General features: G+C 43.8%; 1 protein-coding gene across 1 annotated transcript in view; it reads left to right on the top strand.

Annotated features, from left to right (window-relative positions):
• Positions 1-23,875, top strand: part of TBKBP1 (TBK1 binding protein 1) — a 254,032-nt gene that overhangs the window by 22,287 nt on the left and 207,870 nt on the right. The window contains exon 2 of the mRNA XM_073608092.1: positions 11,580-11,675. Within this exon, the coding sequence (XP_073464193.1) occupies positions 11,580-11,675 (96 nt within the window). The remainder of the gene's footprint in view (positions 1-11,579; positions 11,676-23,875) is intronic.

Below are 23,875 nucleotides of genomic sequence, written 5' to 3'. Positions count from 1 at the left end.
AAGTGTGCATAGTTAACAACATTTAGAAACAATTTAGAAAGACAGTACAAGAAGGGAGGGGGATTGGCAATAAAGTGTGATATCACACCATATGGTTGGTAGATAGTAGCTTTCCCCCTTTGCTTTGCTATGCTTCAGAGAAATTAGGACCTTGTGGTTAGACTGAAAAGAACATTGGAGTAAAATAAAGCCTCGTACACACGATCGGATTTTCCTCAGACAAAATCTCGGACTTTTGTCCGAAGGCCTGTGCCTGGATTTTGTCTTCCATATAAACGGCAAGGAATTGTCGGGCAACAAACACGAACGTAGTGACGTACTACGTGGTTTCTCAGCTCTTTAGCGCCACCTTTTGGGCTCCTTCTGCTAATTTCGTGTTAGTAGAAGTTTGGTGAGTGTTAATTCGCCCATCCCCCCTACAGTTAGAACACACTGAGGGAACACACTTAACCCATTGTTCGCCCCCTAGTGTTTAACCCCTTTTCTGCCAGTGACATTTATACAGTAATCAGTGGCTATTTTTAGCTCTGATCACTGTATAAATGTCAATGGTCCCAAAAAAGTGTCACAAGTGTCCAATCTGTCCGCCACAATGTCGCAGTCCCGATAAAAATCCCAGAACACCGCCATTACTAATAAAAAAAAATAATAATAAAAATGCCATAAATCTATGCCCTATTTTGTAGACGCTATAACTTTTGCGCAAACCAATCAATATACGCTTATTGCGATTTTTTTTACCAAAAAATATGTAGAAGAATACATATCGGCCTAAACTAAGGAAGAAATTAGTTTTTTTATATACTTTATGGGGGTATTTATTATAGCAGAAAGTAAAAAATGTTTTTATTTTTTCAAAATTGTCTGTCTTTTTTTGTTTATAGCGCAAAAACAAAACGCAGAAGTGATCAAATACCACCAAAAGAAAGCTCTATTTGTGGGGAAAAAAAGGACATCAATTTTATTTGGGTACAATGTCGCACAACCGCGCAATTGTCAGTTAAAGCGACGCTGTGTCAAATTGTAAAAATTGCTCTGGTGAGGAAGAGGGTATATTTTTCCGGGGCTGAAGTGGTTAAACTATGTGTCATTTATTGGTGTCAGTAGGATAAAATAAGGCAATATCATAGGTGTCAGGGGGAGCAAAAAAAACCTATAATAATCAGTGTCTATCTGAACATAGTTCCTGCTCTGCTGCTCTACCATGGAGGCTATACCTGAACCCTGCTGTGAGGAAGGCACAGGACTCTGATTTTGGCACTCTCCAGACACTGTGGGGTTGATTTACTAAAGGCAAAGAGACTGTGCACCCTGAAAAGTGCAGTTGCTCCAGAGCTTAGTATATGAGCAAAAGCTCTTCCGACTTGCATCATCCAATCATGTCCAAGCAAAAATGCTGTTTTTTTTTAAATTTCCTTGTTTGTGATTGGGTATTCTTTTTGAAGTGAACTTTTACCTTATTTACTAATGTAGCGGTGTGTTGCCACTAGTTACTAACCTCCACGCATATTCACCCTGCTGCCAGACATCCATACGTCACACTGGTAGACAATGAAAAGTCTTTTGCTTTGTTTTGTTGTTTTATTAGGGGGGGTTGAACTTGGTTGGGGGGGGGGGGGGGGTATGGGATGCCCATAGAACAAATTGGTATTTGCAATGTTATAGTGGATCCAGCTTACATTGACAAATGTCACTAGTGGTTATGCTTTATATTTCCTTGAATAAGACAAAAAGATGGTGGACTCTAATCTTGACAGCGTTACTTCAAACCATTCTTCTCCTCTGCACCCTCCCTGAAGACTTTTACCTCCAGGACACTTCACCTGCACAACACTTTCCTGTCACAGCATTAGATATCCTGTCCCACCATCTTGAGCTGACTAGGCCTCACTCTGAATAAGACCTAGAAATAGTTTCACTTGATGATTTTTAATAGGCCAGGGGCCTGCAGGACCCCTTCTTGGTGGCCTTGAACATTTAGTTGGAAAAGATATTTGATGAAGGACTACTGATCCCAGAAAGCCTGACTTGCAAATCTTGTGCCCTCCGGCTGCAACGATTTGACACAAAACCCCACAGTCTCTCCTCTGCCTCTGCACCCAGCTCACCCGCCATGCCTCTTCCAGATCTCCACTGTGCCTCACTCACCGACTCCTGCCTTGAGTCCTTCCGGAAGGATTTGCCCAGACCATGCAGACCAACTGCTTCTCCAGCTCCTGTTCCAGGACACCTCCCCATGACCATGTAAGGAGAGGCTCCCTTCCAGCTCCCAAGCTCCTTCGCCTGAGTCGCACCCCCCCCCCAGATGGGGGCATTCCTCCTGCACGCAGTCTAGCACTCCATCCTTCAGTTCACTCAGCCGACCACTCCTCCCAGTGGCCTATTACCTCAGCTTATATGGGAGGCCTGCCCCCTGCCAATTCCAGTTGGGGATTGGTCAGAGCTCCTCACGTGAGCTGCCTGTCACTTCAGTCCTAGGCCCTACCCCTCTTCCAGAACATTCTCCCTGGAAGCAGGGGAGGTGCCTCAGAACTAAAGCACAGGTGGTCACACCCACTGCTATACTAACCACTCCCTGCCCCCAGATCAAAAAACAAACAGGCCTAGCTCGCAGCAAAGGCCTGCTTAATTTTACCTGTACTGACAGAACCTAAGACTCTAAGCTCTGAAGCAACTGCACTTGCAGAGAGCAACAGCTTTGCAAAGTGCACAGTCTATTTTCCTTTATTAAATCAACCCCTGTGTGTACCATTGAGTTAGCTGGAGAGTGCTGTACAGATTCAGAGACATAATACACTTGTCTGTTGGAATCCTGTCCCTGAAGACTCTATCAGGCATATGCCTGCTGTAGCAGTGAAGTTTGTCTGGTATGTGCATGTTGTGTCTTGTCTGGGCACTTTCCAATGCTTGTACTGCCTGCCCATTATAGGGTGCCATGCAGACCACCACATGGTGAGTACCAGGGCTAGTCCCTGCTTTTGTTGCCTGGCACAAGTTTCATGTGTCCCTGCTATTACATTCGGGGTCAAGTTATTTGGAGATTCAATGAATTTTAATGTAATTTCTTGACCTGAAACAGACTGGGTCCACGTTTTCTAAGTTTACCAGTTTGGGTTCCCTTAATTGTGCCCAACTTGTACAAATCTTCCTGGTACACTCGTTACTGCAACCAATTCTGTATGGTGACTAGCCTAATTCTGACAAGCTATTTACTTTCTCAGCAATATCCCCTTGAGGAGGAGTTCATTAAAGGGGCTGTTGCCATCTTAGATCCTGGTTTCTGTCGGGGATATCATTATGTTTAAGAACCCTGTGGATAAGACTGGAAACCCTTTCTTAAGCGGACCATACACAGATTGAATTTCAACCCTACTCCTGCTGAATTGGCCCGAAATTCCTTCTGTGGGTGGCTCCGCAAAAGTTGTTTTTTCAGTTGACTTTTGTTGGAGGCATTCAGAAAATTCTCAACCGAACAACACCTGCATCTTATCAAATGCTCACACTGTTCAGGTATTTTGACAGCCACAGGTGCCAGCTGTCATAATCAAATACCGGCACTGCAGATTTGTCCATCGACCACTCTGTGTTCTGTGAATGGGAGAATTGAGCTGAATGAGAAAAATGAGAGTGGGCTGCAGCTTCAGTAACATGTTACACCCTAAATATGGGTATAACATGTTACCAAAGGTGAACTTAGCCTTTAAATACGTAAGGCAATACAAACTCCAGCAAGAGACTCGAACCAGAACTCTAGGTAGGTATTAGCGACATCACAAAGCAGAACCAGGGGCTATCGTGTCTCAGAGGGGTATACCCTATTCTTCAAAGTCTGAAAAAGAGGGTATACCCCCTCAAAATGCATTAGTAGCTGGGTTTGTGGTTTGAGTCTCTTGTTATGCCACATGCACACGAGCGGATTTTCCATTGGAAAAAACTTCTCTGAACTTTCGACTGTCAAGAACGTGGTGACGTACAACACTACGACGAGCCGAGAAAATTAAGTTCAATGCTTCCGAGCACGCGTTGAATTGTTTCCGAGCATGCGTAGGAATTTTGCGCGTCGGAATTTGTACAGACGATCGCATTTTGGGATAGGAACTTTTTCCGACCAAAAAATTGAGAACCTGCTCTCAATGTTTTGCTGGCAGGAATTCCGCCAGCAAAAGTCTGATGGAGCATACACACGGTCGCATTTTCCGACCAAAAGCTCTCATCGGTCTTTTGCTGGTCGAATTTCCGATCGCGTGTACGTGGCATTAGAGTTAATTTCGTTTTATTTAAGCCTGATACCCAACTGGGTTCATGAGTACGTTGCATTGTTTGTATATATTCCAATAAATTGTACCTTAGGTAATACACAAGGCTAGTGTGCCCATTTGTGTTCTATAGTCCAGTTCTTTAGTCCAGTTCTTTAGTCCAGTTCTTTGGTCCAGTTTCCAGGATTCCCCATATCCAAAAAGGGCTGCAGGGCCTGAATTGCTGGATTACAGTAAATTGCTGAATCTAGCAGGAAATGGTGCCATTCAGGTGAGTACACATTGGTGCACCTGCAATGCGACAATTTTAATGTAACATACTGAGTTTAAAAGTGAATGGGATTGTACGGCAACGTTGAGCCAGACACTTGCCTCACAGTTCCAGCACAGTCCTACAATGTTACTTGCTGCTGATCAGTAAAGAAAAAAGGCAAGAAAGAAGAAAAATAGGAGGCAGCGGTATCGCCCCCTGAACACTTCAAGACCTTCTTTCACTGTCTTCTGCAAAGCAATCCACAGCTATTGTGAAATGAGCCTAGGGACAATGAAAAGTCTTTGCTAACATTCGTGAAATTTTATATTTTTACTACTTAAAACCCTCTAACACCATAATGCTTTATATTACGATATTTGCAATTTTTTCTAATATAACCAAATAACACAAATGTACATATTTACATAGTCATCCGTTTTTTTTTTTTTGGTTTTTTTTTTACAATAATATGCATATTTCTGCAAGGGCAGTTACATACCATGCATTCCTTCAGTTCCTGCCCCCCTTTGAGTTCCCATTGTTTTAGAGGACGTGAAGAAGGATATTCAACTTTGACAAACAAGAAGTGTTTAGGGCTGTATTGATGTCATTCCATTGGAGTGAGGCTAGCTGGCTGTTATCAGAGTATTGGAAAGAAATTAAGAAAACTAGGCTGCAAAAAAAAAGGATTTTTCGTATAGCAGCAGAGATTCTGTCCAGTAAGTGAAATCCATTGTTTGACTGGTTGTTGGTTGCACAGGGTAAGGTTGAATTCCGGGAAAACAGCTACACACCGTTTAAAACCATCTACACACCATTTAAAACCATCTACAATGGTTCTATAGGTCAATACTACTGTTTCTAATAAATGTTTTATATAAAAAAATATAAATAAATATATATAAATATAAAAATAAGTTTGAGCAAAAATATTGCATGCCTGGTTGGACAATTTCAAAATTGCAATTCCTGCACCTTGAGACCACACAAAGTGATTGTAAATACAAACATGTTATATTTGCCCTGATCCTCCTCTTCTCGGGTCCCCCTGCCAGCATTCCTGGCTCCTTTTCTCGGTATATCACGATAGGAAACCGCTTCCTATTGTTGCACACCTGCGGGGCCGATCCCGAGCAGCGCTGTCTGCGTCCATTGACACAGACAGTGCAATTCGGCCCTGCCCACCACTTCCTCGTCACAGGATTTGATTGACAGCAGCAGGGGCCAATGGCTCCCGCTGCTATCATTCTGCCGTGTGAGGAGAGATAGAATGGAGAGAGCTACTGTTCTCATGCACAGCACTGAATCGTGATCAGGCTCAGGTAAGTATAAGAGGGGGCTGGGGAGCTGTACACACAGGGCCGGTGCTGGACTATTTGCACCCTAGGCAAGACCAGCTACTTGCACCCCTCCCCCTCCCCAAAAAAATAAAACTCCAAAATTTTTAAAAACAGTATTATTTCATTTTTACCCAAAGTTCTTAAAAGTGAAACCTGCTATATGAGGAAAGGACGACTTTGCACATTACTTTTTCCTTCCATTTCAAAAGCATTATTGGTCCAACAGCGACACTTAGGGGTTGATTTACTAAAGGCAAATAGACTTTGCAAAAGACAGTTGCACTCTGCAAGTGCGGTTGCTCCAGAGCTTAGTAAATGAGGTAAAGTTTCACTTTGCAAAGAGTACCCAATCACGTGCAAGGAAGGCATTTTTGCTTGCACATGATTGGAGGATGAAAGTCAGCAGAGCTTCTGCTCATTTACAAAGCTGTGGAGCAACTGCACTTTTCAACGTGCACAGTGTATTTTCCTTTAGTAAATCGACCCCTAATGCCCTGTACACACGATCAAATTTTCGTTGGAAAAACCTTGGATGGTTTTTCCGAGGGAATTCCGCTCAATCTTGCCTTGCATACACACGGTCACACAAAACTTCTCCGAACTTTCGACCGTCAAGAACGCGGTGACGTACAACATGTACGACGGCACTAGAAAAGGGAAGTTCCATACGAAGCGATGATTCTGAGCATGCGTGTGTTTTTGCGTGTCGGAATTGCTTACAGACGAACGGAATTTCCGATAGGAACTTTTTCCAACGGAAAAATAGAGAACCTGCTCTCAATCTTTTGCTGGCGGAAATTCCGCCAGCAAAAGTCCGATGGAGCATACACACGGTCGGAATTTCCGACCAAAAGCTCAGATTGGACTTTTGCTGGCAGAATTTCCGATCGTGTGTACGGGGCATAAGTCTCTCTGTCGCACCCTCCCCCCTTAACCCACATTCTCCTTCTTACATATTTCACCCCCTACTGGGGATTCATTTTATAGAGCAGTCTCTGTCACTGGTGGACTAATAAAGCTTTTCTGCGTCAATCTTTTTTATTAAGATTTGAAGTAACAAGAAAAAATATTGTTGAGTAGCACAATTTAGTACAAAATAGAACTGTCTTCATAGTCAGTATACGATAAAGAAAATTTGTGACAATAATACAGTGCCTTGAAAAAGTATTCATACCCCTTGAAATGTTGCATGTTTTGTCATGTTACAACCAAAACGTAAATGTATTTTATTGGGATTTTATGTGATAAACCAACACAAAGTGGCACAGAATTGTGAAGTGAAAATGATAAATGGTTTTCCAAATTTTTTACAAATAAATATGTGAAAAGTGTGGGGTACATTTGTATTCAGCCCCCTGAGTCAATACTTTGTAGAACCTCCATTTACTGCAATTACAGCTGCAAGTCTTTTTGGGGATGTCTCTACCAGCTTTGCACATCTAAAGAGTGACATTTTTGCCCATTTTTCTTTGCAAAATAGCTAAAGCTCTGTCAGATTGGATGGAGAACGTCTGTGTACAGCAATTTTCAAGTCTTGTCACAGATTCTCAATTGGATTTAGGTCTGGACTTTGACTGGGCCATTCTAACACATGAATAGAAAATATATCTAAAAGAAAACCACCTATAGATATAATACTGGAAACCTTCGCGACATACCAGTACAAAAAAGAGAATATTGCAAAAGGGGGTGCCCCGGGGGATCTTATGGGCAAAGGCTGGTAACCAGAAAAGGGAGTAACGAACGTATAAAAACATACAAAATGTATTGAGTACAAAGCAGTATTAGAATGGGTACGTAAGGTATATTAACCTAAAAACTAGTCAGACTGGATAGTTACATAACAGCTAGATACTGAAACACACAGTTGATCTCATAATGGGAGGCCAAGTGATGTGCGTATACATAGGAGTCCCAACATGTTTCAGAATATAGGTATAAATAATTCATTTCTTCTTCAGGGGCTGATTTGAAACAAGCTGTTTTTTGTCTGGTAATTAAATGACAAAAATATCAGAGAGATATGAAAACAAATATACAATTGTAAAAGCACAGTAGGTAATAGCATGGTATATAGATATGGCAGGTAATAAAAGCAGGTGATACTCACAGTATAACTTTCTTTTGTAAATTAAAGTACACGTCAGGATTCACAGGGAGGGCTTCCATCTCTGAACTGCTCCATTGCACAGTGAAATGCTGTAGATATTGGCTGGGGGTCTGAGTATACGTCCCCATAGCACCGTTGATACACAGTTGCTTGTGGCAAATCGGCTAGAGTATGTTGTGTGGCGTAAGTGAAGCATCCCTGCCTGCATAGGACACCAAGGCCCATGAGGATCGACCACAATGCTGGAGACGAATCTGGCACAAAAAAAATGTGTCTATGTGAGAACATAGCATATTAGGCCAAAAAGGATATATAATAATATAGGTGTGTGAGTGCATCGCCATGTCATGTGAATGCATACATGGGGATGCAACACCATGAAGAGTATCATGATGTGGACCTCCCATTCCCAACGGGGCAGGTGGCCCGCACAGCAAGATATAAAGGCGGGGTGGAAGGACAGTAGGGCATAGGATCCGTAATGGCACTTACCTACGGTAGCCGTTTAGTGTGGTCATCTGAGAAATTTGACGTTATATGGTCCTGGCTGTGCAGCAATGAAGGACTGAGCTTACCTGGCTTATAAGGGAATGGGGGGTCATGTAGTATACGCCCAGAGTGTTGGCATGGTCCAATGGATCGGACTAATAGGGATCAGGTGATCGGGGGGGCCCAGCACAGATGATGAGCCTTACCGATCACCTGCATACCAAATGTGCATCACCACATAGAACGGCTCAATGACGTCAGACGGCGAGAGGCCGCCGACATGCTAGGTGGGCGGTACGTTTTAGGTCGGATGGACAAGACCCTACTGCACATGCGCAAATCGGCATGAAATGTTGACTCATAGCGTGGCAGAGAAGACTGAGCCCAGAAGGATGCCCCAAGGAGCCTCGGTGTCCACAGACAGCAGAGATGGTGAAGAGAAATCACTATAGAAAAACCACCAAAGCATGTGCGATAGAACAGGGATGGACATGATGAAGCCCAACCTGAACAACAAAAAAAAAAAAAGATAAGTAGTTCGAAAAATGCATGTCAGGGAGCTAGAATAGCCAAAGTTTTTACAGTAGAGCCCATAACGATGGTGCATGGGAATAGTCTGAGTGAATAGTTGGGAAGGGGAAAGCGTAAGGGGGGGGGGAGGAAAAAGGGGAGGAAGGGAAAAGAGGAAAAAGGGTCAAAAAAGGTAGGAGAGGAGTGGGCGGGAGGGGAGGAGGGGAAGGAAGACAGGAAAGGGGGACAGTGGGAGAGAGGATGGCACGACAAGAAAGGACAGTGGGAGAAGAGGGGAAGGTGGGGGCCAATGTGGGGGTGTACCCCTGTGGTCCATTAATAGGACTGGTTACTGTTCCCAATCATATGTATATATGGGTAAGTTGGCAGTGTGTCTACACATGAATATGCTTTGATCTAAACCATTCCATTGTAGCTCTGGCTGTATGTTTGGGTCATTGTCCTGCTGGAAGGTGAACCTCCGCCCCAGTCTCAAGTTTTTTGCAGACTCTAAAGGGTTTTCTTCTAAGGTTGCCCTGTATTTGGCTCCATCTCCCCATCAACTCTGTCCAGTTTCCTTGTCCCTGCTGAAGAAAAGCATCCCCATGACATGATGCTGTCACCGTCATGGTGTGTTTAGGGTGATGTGCAGTGTTAGTTTTCCGACACACATAGCGTTTTGCTTTTAGGCCAAAAAGTTCAATTTTGGTCTCATCTGACCAGAGCACCTTCTTCCACATGTTTGCTGTGTCCCCCACATGGCTTCTCGCAACCTGCAAACGGGGCTTCTTATGGCTTTCTTTCAACAATGGCTTTCTTCTCGCCACTTTTCCATAAATGCCAGATTTGTGGAGTGCACGACTAATAGTTGTCCTGTGGACAGATTCTCCCACCTGAGCTGTAGATCTCTGCAGCTCCTCCAGAGTTACCATGGGCCTCTTGGCTGCTTCTCTGATTAATGCTCTCCTTGCCTGGCCTGTCAGTTTAGGTGGACGGCCATGTTTTGGTCGGTTTGCAGTTGTTCCATACTCTTTTCATTTTCAGATGATGGATTGAACAGTGCTTCGTGAGGTGTTCCAAGCTTGGGATATTTTTTTATAACCTAACCCTGCTTTAAACTTCTCCACAACTTTATCCTTGACCTGTCTGGTGTGTACCTTGACCTTTATGATGCTGTTTGCTCACTAAGGTTCTCTAACAAACCTCGGAGGGCTTCACAGAACAGCTGCATTTATACTGAGATTAAATTACACACAGGTGGATTCTATTTACTAATTAGGTAACTTCTGAAGGCAATTGGTTCCTCTAGATTTTATTAAGGGGTATCAGAGTAAAGGGGGCTGAACACAAATGCTTTTCAGATATTTATTTGTAAAAAAATCATTTATCATTTTCCTTCCACATCACAATTATGTGCCACTTTGTGTTGGTCTATCACATAAAAATCCCATTAAAATAAATTTACGTTTTTGGCTGTAACATGACAAAATGTGGAAAATTTCAAGAGGTATGAATACTGTACTGTACATGGAAGATGATAAGGGTTTCGCTATGAACTAATGAAAAGTTCATAAGTAGGCATGAGAAGCTACATCCAAGTGGTTGACTAATAGAAACCGCTATGGTACCAAACATTGGAGTTATATCTCTATCCAGATATCAGCGCAAAAAAAAAAAAAAGGATAAACTAAGATATTAACATCCTATCTCTAAGGCCTCTTTCAGACAAATGATCCATTCAGGTCCGCCTGTCAGTTTTTTAAGAGGACCTGAGCGGACCCTCCATAGACCTCTGTGGAGCGTCGGATGTCAGCGGTGACATGTCCGCTGAAATCCGACCCGCTCCAATCCGAAAAAGTGTAACGGAGGAAAAACCTACTTTTCCATCTGTTTTTGGATCGGATCGGCTGACGACGGACTCTACGGTCCGTCGTCATCTGATCCCCCATAGGGGAGAGCGGCACTTTGACAGGTCCGTCGCTGCACAGTGTGCAGCGACGGACCTGTCATCTGCCTGCTCAGCGGGGATCCACAGAGCGATCCCCGCTGAGCAAGCGGATGTTCATGGGGCGGATCATCTAAGAGCCGTCCCGTGTGAAATGACCCTTAGGGTTATTTGTCATACGCTGACTAATAAAGCTTTTCAAAAGCAAGGGAATAGTGGTGTGTGGCTTTACATGCTTCATAGATGACAGTCACGTAATTAGCATTTTTAGGTTAGAAGATCAGCAAGGGCATCATCCATGTTTTATTCATGACATTTTTTCTAAAACTAAGAAATGAAAAAACTATTTAAGTGGACTTATTAGTTATCACCTGAAAAAAACCTGCAAAGTAGTCTCGTCCAGGTTATTGAGGTTATCAAAAAGCCAAGAAGAAACATGTGACCATACAGGTCAGCTGAAATATTGGTCTTGTAGAACCATTGCTTTCTTCTTGCAGTTATTTGCATCGTTATTGTGAATAGGTAAAACAAACTGCAGACTGAACTGTCCACAGCCAGCAATAAGGAGTGTTAGGTGGGCCTATCAGCCTGGGTATGAATAGCTTTATTTTCAACTAGGTTTATAAATTATTTTATTAGGACAGACTTGCCTGATATGTGTGTTTTTTATCTGCAGTATCCTATAATATCGGAATTTGGTGATGAGAACTTTTTACCATATGAAGATGCCAAGGAGGAGTCTCTGCTACGAACTGAGGCCTCACAACATGAGGTGAGTGGGGATAGATTGCTTGGCCTAGTTGCTGCCCATCTACAGATCTGTGTGTGTGTGTGTGTGTGTGTGTGTGTGTGTGTGTGTGTGTGTGTGTGTGTGTGTGTGTGTGTGTGTGTGTGTGTGTGTGTGTGTGTGTGTATATATATATATATATATATATATATATATATATATATATATATATATATATATATACACAGTATCTCACAAAAGTGAGTACACCCCTCACATTTTTGTAAATATTTTATTATATCGTTTCGTGTGACAACACTGAAGAAATGACACTTTGCTACAATGTAAAGTAGTGAGTGCAAAGTCCAAATTGGGCCCAATTAGCCATTTTCCCTCCCTGGTGTCATGTGACTCGTTAGTGTTACACGGTCTCAGGTGTGAATGGGGAGCAGGTGTGTTAAATTTGGTGTTATCACTCTCCCTCTCTCATACTGGTCACTGGAAGTTCAACATGGCACCTCATGACAAATTCTCTGAGTATCTGAAAAAAAAGAATTGTTGCTCTTCATAAAGATGGCCTAGGCTATATGAAGTTTACCAAGACCCTGAAACTGAGCTGCAGCATGGTGGCCAAGACCATAGAGCGGTTTAACAGGACAGGTTCCACTCAGAACAGGCCTCGCCATGGTTGACCAAACAAGTTGAGTGCACGTGCTCAGCATCATATCCAGAGGTCGTCTTTAGGAAATAGACGTACGATTGCTACCAGCATTGCTGCAGAGGTTGAAGGGGTGGGGAGCCTCTTCTGAAGATCATGCACAAGAAAGCCCGCAAACAGTTTTCTGGAGACAAGCAGACTAATAGGGCGTACACACGGTCGGACTTTGTTCGGACATTCCGACAACAAAATCCTAGGATTTTTTCCGACGGATGTTGGCTCAAACTTGTCTTGCATACACATGGTCACACAAAGTTGTCGGAAAATCCGATCGTTCTGAACGCGGTGACGTAAAACATGTACGTCAGGACTATAAACGGGGCAGTGGCCAATAGCTTTCATCTCTTTATTTATTCTGAGCATGCGTGGCACTTTGTCCATCGGATTTGTGTACACACGATCGGAATTTCCGACAACGGATTTTGTTGTCGGAAAATTTTATCTCCTGCTCTCCAACTTTGTGTGTCGGAAAATCCGATGGAAAATGTCCGATGGAGCCCACACACGGTCGGAATTTCCGACAACACGCTCCGATCGGACATTTTCCATCGGAAAATCCGACCATGTGACGGGGCATAAGGACATGGATTACTGGAACCATGTCCTGTGGTCCGATGAGACCAAGATAAACTTATTTGGTTCAAATGGTGTCAAGCGTGTGTGGCGGCAACCAGGTGAGGAGTACAAAGACAAGTGTGTCTTGCCTACAGTCAAGCATGGTGGTGGGAGTGCCATGGTCTGGGGCTGCATGAAGTGCTCCCAGCACTGGGGAGCTACAGTTCATTGAGGGAACCATGAATGCCAACATGTACTGTGACATACTGAAGCAGAGCATGATCCCCTCCCTTTGGAGACTGGGCCGCAGTCGACCCCAAACACACCTTCAAGACAACCACTACCTTGCTAAAGAAGATGAGGGTAAAGGTGATGGACTAGCCAAGCATGTCTCCAGACCTAAACCCTATTGAGCAGATGTGGGGCATTCTCAAACACAAGGTGGAAGAGCGCAAGGTCACTAACATCCACCAGCTTTGTGATGTCGTCATAGAGGAGTGGAAGAGGACTCCATTGGCAACCTGTGAAGCTCTGGTGAACTCCATGCCCAAGAGGGTTAAGACAGTGCTGGAAAATAATGGTGGGCACACAAAATATTGAAACTTTGGGCCCAATTTGGACATTTTCACTTAAGGGTGTACTCACTTTTGTTGCCAGCAGTTAGACATTAATGGCTGTGTGTTGAGTTATTTTGAGGGGACAGCAAATGTACACTGTTATACAAGCTGTACACTCACTACTTTACATTATAGCAAAGGTCATTTCTTCAGTGTTGTTACATTAAAAGATATAATAAAATATTTACAGAAATGTGACGGGTGTACTCACTTTTCTGAGATACTGTGTATATATATATATATATATATATATATACACATACATACATATCTTTCTGCTGGCACTGCTACCCTGGTGACTCATGTGTGTGTATATATAAATATATAATGACATTCCTCCCCCTCACTCCTCACTCCTTCCTAGAGTAACTACTTATAGTAATAATGACATATTGCATACACTGGCACAGTACACCCACCTCTTACACTTGCTCCTAGAGGTGATTCTCAAGAGGAAAATAGAACAACATGACAAGTTACATAATACCGCTACTCAGTAGGGATCATTTACAAATGTGAAAATGTTTGTGGTAAAGTGCTGAAAACGTTTGTACCAGATATCAGGTATATGTAATGTCTTTTCTAAAGAAAGTATGGATTCATTAGGGTGTCACTTTCTAACTGACAAAGAGCAAACTCATATAGGTAGATACTGTATACGTCAAATTCTTGGCTCCTAATGTAGTTTTCAAGATCACACCTTCCTTATTTAAGAAAGAACCATGCATACCTGAGACATTTTCTTCTGCTGTACTCATTATGATTGCTCTAGGCATGTAAGATAGTAACATCCATCCAGGGCTGGTGCTAGACTATTTTGCTCTTTAGGCAAGACCAGCTACTTGCACCCCCCACCCCCAAAAATAAAAATAAAAGGCTGCACATGCAGCCTGTGCAGGGATGCTTTCTCACCTCCCTGCCAACATTAGCTCCGTGTAGAGACTGACTGGGGAGCTGGGAGGAAGTGATGTTGCGCACAGCATAGCTTGCGTGACACCTTATTGGCTGGATACCTCTTCTTCACGGATTGGCTGAAGTTTGAAGGACACATCTCTGTCTCCAGCTCACATCATCTAATCCTGCAGTGGTATGCAGAACGTCAACGCAGTGTGTGGGGAACAGGGCAGCCATCAAAAATTTTGGGGCCCCTTACACAGCTTTTTTTTTTTCTCTTTTTTGCCACTTCAGCGAAGTATTTTTTCCGGGGATCTTGTTTCAACTTTGCAGTTCAATCTCTTCCCTTCACATCATCACATCATTGTGGCTTTTTTCTTCTGCCATTTACAAATCAAGCATAATATATTAGAAAAACCCAATTTCATTTTCTTCCCCCTTTATTGCCCTCCTAAAGCACTCCCGAACCTTCCACCCCCTTTCCACCCCCCCCAATCACCCCTCTTACTTCATACCCAACTCCTACTCCTACTCCACTCTACTCCTGTCGAAACCAGTCTCCACTCATCTTTCCTTATTTAATATTCACCGTCTAGCTACATAGGGGCCTCAGAACTATATACCCCATACCTCGGGAGACCTCAATGAACACTTATACTCTACCCATTCCCTCCATTTCGTCTCGAAGACTTCCATTCCCGTCCCTTCGCTGAACCTGAGATACTCTAGACTTTGAATTTCATTGATTTTATTGAACCAGTCCTGCATCGTGGGTCTTCCTTTCACTTGCCAGAATCTAGGTATAAGGCTTTTGGCCGCATTAGTGAGCTGTGGTATTAACGTTTTCAGGTATGTCTTTGTGGGCGTTTCACTCCTATGAAATCCCATGGGTCATCTGGAATTGCGATATTAGTGATCTCTTTAATTGTTCTCCTTACCTCCCCCCAATATTTTTTAATTTCCGGGCACTGCCACCAGATATGCGCCATTGTCCCTATTTCTTTACATCCCCGCCAACAGAGTTGCGATGTTTCCCTCTGAAATTTATGTGCTCTATCGGGGGTAATATACATTCTCGCCAAACACTTATAGTTCAACTCCAATAACTTGCAGTTGACCGAAGTGGCATTAACCCTTCTCAATATCTGCCACACCTCTGGTTCTTTAAGCTTGCTATCCAATTCCTTCTCCCACTTCTTAATAAATGGTGGGATCTCCATGTCCCCCAGTTCTGTTAATACTCTATAAATCTTAGAGATCCCCTCCTTCCTTTTTTTCTCCATACATATTTTCTCCAAAGGCAGTAGATTTTCGGCCGATCTAATTGGCTGCGGAAGTGAGTCAATAATAATAATGATTCAGTTGATTGTACCGCCATAGGTCTATGACTAGCAGATTGTCCTTATCTTTTAGTTCTTTATTTGTGCAGATTTTATCCTGTCTCATGACGTCCTTTAATTGAGCGTCCTCCTCCAATATCCACTTCCCAAACAAGTCCTCTATCCCGGTACAAAATATTCTGTATCCTTAGGCCTCTTTCACACGGGGCAGATCAGTCATGATCCGCCCCGTGAACATCCGCTTGCTCAGCGGGGATCGCTCCGCCGATCCCCGCTGAGCAGGAAGATGACAGGTGCATCGCTGCACGCTGTGCAGCGACGGACCTGTCAGAGCGCCACTCTCCCCTATGGGGGATCGGATGATGACGGTCCGTAGTGTCCGTCGTCATCCGATCCGATCCGAAAACGGAGGGAAAAGTAGGTTTTTCCTCCGTTACACTTTTCGGATCGGAGCGGGGTCGGATGTCAGCGGACATGTCACCGCTGACATCCGACGCTCCATAGGGATGAATGTATGTCCGTTTTTCATCCGAAAACGGAAGGATGAAAAACGGACATACGGATCCCCCGTGTGAAAGAGGCCTTAAGTGGAATTAAAGGTGAATTAAACTCCCAGTGCTCCCTTTTGTGCAGGTTATCCCAAATTTTAAGTGCATGTCTTGTAATGTCCTGCGTTTCTGTGCTAAATTTTCTTAAGTGTGGTGGAATCCATACTATCCTGCCCATCGTGGCTTTGCTAATTATATTTTCCATTTTGACCCATTGTTTTTCTTTATTCTTTTGAACCCATTCTGTTACTCGTGATAAGGCGATTGCCTCATAATACTTTCTAGTATCTGGTGCCCCCCACCCCCCTTCAACTTATCTTTAGTTAACTGTGTGAAATTTAAACAAGGTTTTTTCCCTCTCCGAATAAACCTTAAAAACATTGTGTGCAAACTTTTGAGGTAAGCTTGAGGGAGTGAGATTGGAAGCATCTGCATCTTATATGTGATTTTGGGTAGGATTACCATCTTATATAGGTTGATTCTTCCTCCCCATGATAACTGACCTTGTGAGATTCTATTCAGCTCTTTCTTGATCTCGTTAAAATTAACCTGGAATAATGTCTCTCTTGATGTAGTTATTTTAACTCCTAGATAATTGAGTTCTTTTTTCCCCCATATAAATGGAAAATGCTTTTGATATGTATAATCCCCAAGTTTGCTTTTATTAATGTCTAACGTTTCCGATTTGGCCTGGGTTGACCTTAAAATTAGAGAGCTTCCCCTATTCTTTTAGGGTAGATATCAGATTCCGGAGGGTAGTCCTCGGGCGCGTGACATAAAATAAAATGTCGTCCACGAGGGCAGCTAGTTTGTACACATCTTTGCCAATTTTTAACCCACTAATATCCGGGTTTTGCCTTATCTTAGTAAGGAGGGGTTCAAGGGCCAGCACAAATAACAATGGGGAAAGTGGGCACCCCTGTCTTGTGCCATTGAACATTTCAAATGGTTCAGAGAGTAAACCATTTACCTTCACTCTCGCTGTGGGTCGGGCGTATAGTGCCTTTATCCACCTGAGGATTCTGTCTCCAAGTCCAATCTCCTCCAATGTGCACATCATAAAGCCCCGTCCACCCTGTCAAACGCTTTTTCACCGTCGATTGACAGAAGTAGTCCTGGGAATCCACTGTCTTTGATCTTCTGCGCTGCCAATAGTGTTTTGATACCGTTATCCCTCCCCTCTCTTCCTGGTATAAACCCTACCTGATGTGGGTGTATGATCTCATTAATTGTCTGTTTCAACCTTTCGGCTAGAACTTTGGCAAATAGTTCCGTATCTAACATTTAGGAGAGATATGGGTCTGTAGCTGGAGCAGAGCATACTGTCCTTACCTTCTTTCAGAATAATGACAATGTTGGCTTCCAACGCTTCCCTCCTCATCTCCCATTTATCCCCAATCCCGTTCATATAAGAGCACATTTTGGGAATGAATTGATCCTGGTATTTTTTATAATATAGAACTGTCAGCCCATCAGGGCCAGGGCTTTTGCCAACTGGTGTTTTCTGGAGTGCTTTTCTTAACTCCTCCTCTGATATGGGGGCCTCTAAAACACTCTGTTCAGTTTCCGCAATTTTAGATAATCCGATATCTTTTAAATAATCTTTTATTTTCTCTCGTTTTTTTTTCCCTCACCTCTTGGGTATCATTATTATTAATTGCGTATAACCCCCCGTAGTACTCTTGAAATATTTTCGCGATGTCTCTAGTTTTACAGTATGTCTGATATCCCCAGTCATTGTTTTTATTTTTTCAATATAGTTGGTATTTTTCTTTTCTCTCAAAGCCCTTGCCAGAAATTTGCCCGGTTTATTTCCACCTATGTATCTTTCTTTTTTCATTAGGTTGTATACTTTACGGGTTTCTTGTTCCACCAGTTCCCGCATGGCCTCTCTTTTCCTATGTAACCTTGCCAATACCTCCCCATCACCCATTATCTTATGTTGCTGTTCTAAATCATAGGTTTCTTTTGTCAGGGCCAACTTATCTTTCTCATTTCTTTTTTTTTCTCAGATCCGACCATCATTAGAATGCCCCTAATATATGCTTTATGAGACTCCCAGACTCTGGCTTCTGAAATCTCGCCTGGGACATTTATTTTAAAATACAGTTCTAGTTCTTCTTTGATTCGCTTATCAATTTCTTTGTCATGAAGAAGGTCCTCATTTAGCCTCCAACTATTGCCCTGATTTTGACGCTCCCCTATTTTCAGTTGTAGGCTCACAGGCGCATGATCTGAGAAGGTCATTGTTCCAATATTTGTACTAATAACCTCCTCAAGTAACTGGTGCTCCACTAGAAAAAAATCCAGTCTCGAGTACATCGCATGCACGGGGGAGTAGAATGTGTAATCTCTTACATTATTATGTTGCATCCTCCATACGTCTACAAGTTGATACTGGTGCAACTTCTTTTTCAATTTATTCATCCAAACCCCTCCTGTCCCATGTGCATGGGACGTACTATCTTTCCTTGGTTCCAGACAGAGATTAAAATCTCCTGCTATTATGGCCCCTCTTTCTTAAATTCCTCAAACTTCGCCAAAACTCCCAGAAGATATCTATTTGTGTTCTTATTCTGGCCGTAAATGTTTGCCAGTGAGCATTCTGATCTGTTTAATTTACCTCTTAGAAAAAGATAGCGCCCCTCGGGATCAGTCATTCTCTCTTCTAGCTTGAACCTTACTTCCTTGGCAAACCCTATAGCGACTCCTTTTGCACCACTAGTCGGAGAGTCTCCATAGAACCAAAGTGGGAAGTCTTTAGAGAAAATTTTTTGACTCTTACCAAGAAAAAGTTGGGTCTCCTGTAGCAATATCACCTCTGCTTTCAAGAATTTCAATTCACCCATTATGTTAGCACGTTTTATGGGGGAGTTCAGGCCTCTTACGTTATATGAAATTATATTTAAGCTAGACATCTTTTCTTACAGTAGGGAGGGATTTACAGTTCGAAGCCAACCGAAGGAGTAGGAGTCGATATAGTGGATGCTCTACCCTACCCCAACTCCCCCCCCCCCCCCACCACAATCCTCTCCACCTCCCCCTCCCACTTGGGGTAAAAAGGTCTCCCCATGACCCAACCAACCGAGGCCCCACTTTCTCCTCCCGGTCCCACGGTTAGCCCCCTAGAGGTTGAATTCGGATTGGCCACCATCAGAGCTGCTATTCCCCCCAGATTTTTTTGGGGTTTCCCTGCCCGTTCCCCTCTCCCTTAGGTCCTCTTCTTCTCGTCGCGGCGACGATTGCCACTATGGAGCCCGCAGCGGGATCATGTGGACAAAGGGCAAGCAGGGGGAATGGAGGGGTGCCGGCCAGGACAGGAGACACGCGCCGGCTCTTCCCTAGACGGCCATCCCAGGGGGGAGGTTCGCAGGCTTCAGGGAATCACCCGCCGCTCCGACGCAGCGTCCACATCCGGTCACTCCCTCCAAGCAAAGAAGCCCCTTACACAGCTTTAGGCCTAGGCCCCCCTGGACCTGACCTTCTTACATAAGAGTTTACCCCTTTACATCAGGGTCCCGAGAGTCCCCCCTCCTTTCATCAGTGTCCCCAGAGTCATCCCTCTGCTTATATAAGGGTCTCAATAGTCCCCTCTCATTAAATCAGGGTCCCCAGAGTTCCCCCTTCTTAAATTAGGATCCCCAGGGTTTTGCCCTTACATCAGAGACCCCACTTTCATTAGAGTCCCCAAAGTCTCCCCTTACATTAGGATCCCAAAGTCCACCCTTACATCAGGGCCCCCATAGCCCTTCTTATGTCAGGGTCCCCCAGAGCCCCTCTCCTTAAATCAGGGTCTCCAGAGTTCCCCCTTATATTAAGGTCCCCAAAGTCCCCCCTCCTTAAATCATTGTCCCCAGAGCCTCCCTTACATCAGGGTCCCCAAAGCAACCTTACATCAGAGTCCCCAAACCCCCTTACATCATTGTACCTAGAGTCCTTTCAATAGGGTCCCCAAAGTAAGAAGGGAAGAGCAGAGTGGGGTAGGGAGAGTGGAGAAGTTTAAGAGACTATTTGGGGTAGTGGAAGGGGAGAAGTGATTATTGTGAAGACCTCAGCTTACATCAGGATCTGTTCCTTCTCATTGTAACAGTCGGCTACAGGACAGGACAGGTGAAATCTGAAAGGCTGGGCACTGGGACTGGATAGGTTTGGAAGAGGAACTTCCTCCTTCTCCTCCTCTGATGGGCGGTTCTAGAAACCAAACCCTAGCACTGAGAACCGCAGGCGGCAGATGCTGTCAGCCACCATACATTTAGAGACAGCTCTGATTGCTGCACAGCCTGCACCATTGCTGAGTGGCTGTGGCATAATGCTGGCATACCTTGATGGTGGACCAACCCTCCCTATAGTCATAGCAACACAACCAGACCATCTCAAAGCAGCTAAAGATCCCAAGTGTGTGTCTGTGCCAAATCTAACAGAGTAAAAATGTCACTCACTTAGATCAGCACCGGCAGGGAAGATGTTTATGTCTGCATAAAGTAAATACACTATCTCATAAAAGTGAGTACACTCCTCACATTTTTATAAATATTTTATTCTATCTTTTCATGTGACAACACTGAAGAAATTACACTTTGCTACAATGTAAAGTAGTGAGTGTACACAGTGTAAATTTGCTGTCCCCTCAAAATAACTGAACACACAGCCATTAACGTCTAAACCGATGGCAATAAAAGCGAGTACACCCTTAAGTGAAAATGTCCAAATTGGGCCCAAAGTGTCAATATTTTGTGTGGCCACCATTATTTTCCAGCACTGCCTTAACCCTCTTGGGCATGGAGTTCACCAGAGCTTCACAGGTTGCCACTGGAGTCCTCTTCCACTCCTCCATGGCGACATCACGAAGCTGGTGGATGTTAGAGACCTTGCGCTCCTCCACCTTCCTCTTGAGGATGCCCCACAGATGCTCAATAGGGTTTAGGTCTGGAGACATGCTTGGCCAGTCCATCACCTTTACCCTCAGCTTCTTTAGCAAGGCAGTGGTGGTCTTAGAGGTGTGTTTGGGGTCGTTATTTTGGAATACTGCCCTGTTGTCCAATTTCTGAAGGGAGGGGATCATGCTCTGCTTTCAGTATGTCACAGTACATGTTGGCATTCATGGCTCCCTCAATGAACTGTAGCTCCCCAGTGCCGGCAGGACTCATGCAGCCCCAGACCATGACACTCCCACCACCATGCTTGACTATAGGCAAGACATACTTGTTTTTGTACTCCTCACCTGGTTGCCGCCACACACACACACACTTGACAGCATCTGAACCAAATAAGTTTATCTTGGTCTCATCAGACCACAGGACATGGTTCCAGTAATCTATGTCCTTAGTCTGCTTGTCTTCAGCAAACTGTTTGCAGGCTTTCTTGTGTATCATTTTTAGAAGAGGCTTCCTTCTGGGATGACAGCTATGCAGACCAATTTGATGCAGTGTGCGGCGTATGGTCTAAGCATTGACAGGCTGACCCCCCACCCCTTCAACCTCTGCAGCAATACTGGCAGCACTCATATGTCTATTGCCCAAAGACTATTAATGGATATGATGCTGAGCACGTGCACTCAACTTCTTTAATCGACCTTGGCGAGGCCTGTTCTGAGTGGAACCTGTCCTGTTAAACCGCTGTATGGTCTTGGCCACCGTGCTGCAGCTCAGTTTCAGGGTCTTGGCAATCTTCTTATAGCCTAGGCCATCTTTATGTAGAGCTACAATTCTTTTTTTCAGATCCTCAGAGAGTTCTTTGCCATGAGGTGCCATGTTCAACTTCCAGTGACCAGTATGAGAGAGTGAGAGCAAAAACACCAAATTTAACACACCTGCTCCCCATTCACACCTGAGACCTTGTAACACTAACAAGTCACATGACATCGGGGAGGGAAAATAGCTAATTGGTCCCAATTTGGACATTTTCACTTAGGGGTGTACTCACTTTTGTTGCCAGCGGTTTAGACAATAATGGCTGTGTGTTCAGTTATTTTGAAGGGACAGCAAATTTACACTGTTATACAAGCTGTACACTCACTACTTTACATTGTAGCAAAGTGTCATTTCTTCAGTGTTGTCACATGAAAAGATATAATAACATACTTACAAAAATGTGAGGGGATGTACTCACTTTTGTGAGATATTGTACGTATGTATATAGTTATTGCTAACACTGGTTTTACAGTGGTTTTTCTTTGCATGTAGATTCCCCCACTCAGCAGACCCCATTCGTAAATAAAAAATATAGTGTATACAATGGCTACACAAGCCATGTACTGTAACAAAAAGCATTGCCTGGCCAAAGCTTTGTGTCATGCTTCAGAATACGAGCTGGGTCAGCAGCATGTCATTTCTTTCCAGAGACAGATTCAAGTGTAGTCACCTGGAGCCGTGGTTTGTGTAACATTGTTTTATAACTTAACGTTATTGAAAATGACCATTCCTTTTCAATCTGCATCCACATTAGTTGTCTGTAAAATTCAATTCAGTATGGTAACCTGGAGGTTTTCTGTACACCATTGGTGTATAGAACACCCCCAGAAATGTCATTTCCTGCTTGTGTGATTGGCACACTGATTTTTCCAGCATCCTTTGCAATAGGGATTTTAGTTTTGGTGATATACTCCCCAAAGGTTAAATGCTTCTATAGAGATGCAGACCCTGCAGCTTTTCTCATTAGAACACTCTTCATGCACCAGGTAATTACATGCTGAATTAAACACCTATTTCTTTAGAGCAGGGTTCTCCAAACTGCAGCCTGCGGGTCAGATATGGCTATTTGCTTGTCTTTATCTGGCTCTTGGGGCACTATTCCTTCCTCTGACGCCAAAGACAGGACACTATTCCTCCCACTGACACCTATGATGGAGCACTATTGATCTTTTATTAAAAAGAATCAAGCAACCAATTTTATACAAAAGTAAAAAACAAAACCATAGTACAAAACTTCAACAGAAATCCAAGGAATACACATCCATGTTCAGAATATATACAATATATACATAATCCACTACCAAAATTATTTACATAAAGCAGCAGAGAGGGCCTAAGAGGCACAACCCATCACCTATGTACGCAGCCATTTATCAAAAATTAATCCAAAAAATAATAATCTAGGGTGATAAGAGACAGACAGCCACACCCGGAAAAGAGACTCCTGGCAGTCAGGGAGGCTTGAAACCCCTCCACGCCTTCAACCAAGCCCCCTGACTCCGCTTCAACGGCGTAAAATCCTTCCACCTCAACAGGAAGGATTTTACGCCGAAAGCTGACCTGACACCGTGCGTTCCAAGTGAAATAACGGACTACTAGGCTAACTAGAAAAAGTGTATCTAAACAAAAAACCCCACCAGTATTGAATGCTCCGTACACCCACTCAGCATAACCCAGCCTGGAGAGGAAAGGAACACAGAGGGCCCGCCCCACCTGTTTGTACACCTCTATGTTAAAAGGGCAATGAAGCAGAAAATGGTCCATAGTCTCCTCCTCACCTGCACACTCCTCCCGAGGACAGCTACAATCCATCCCACTGCGGAATTTCAAATTGCCCCTAACATAGAGCCACCCATGGAAGCACAACCAGGCCAGATCCCTGA

This window comes from Aquarana catesbeiana, linkage group LG12 (assembly GCF_042186555.1).
Source record: "Aquarana catesbeiana isolate 2022-GZ linkage group LG12, ASM4218655v1, whole genome shotgun sequence".
Classification (NCBI taxonomy): domain Eukaryota; kingdom Metazoa; phylum Chordata; class Amphibia; order Anura; family Ranidae; genus Aquarana; species Aquarana catesbeiana.
The sequence above is the reverse complement of the archived record's forward strand: the minus strand, read 5'-3'. Positions and strand labels throughout refer to the sequence as shown.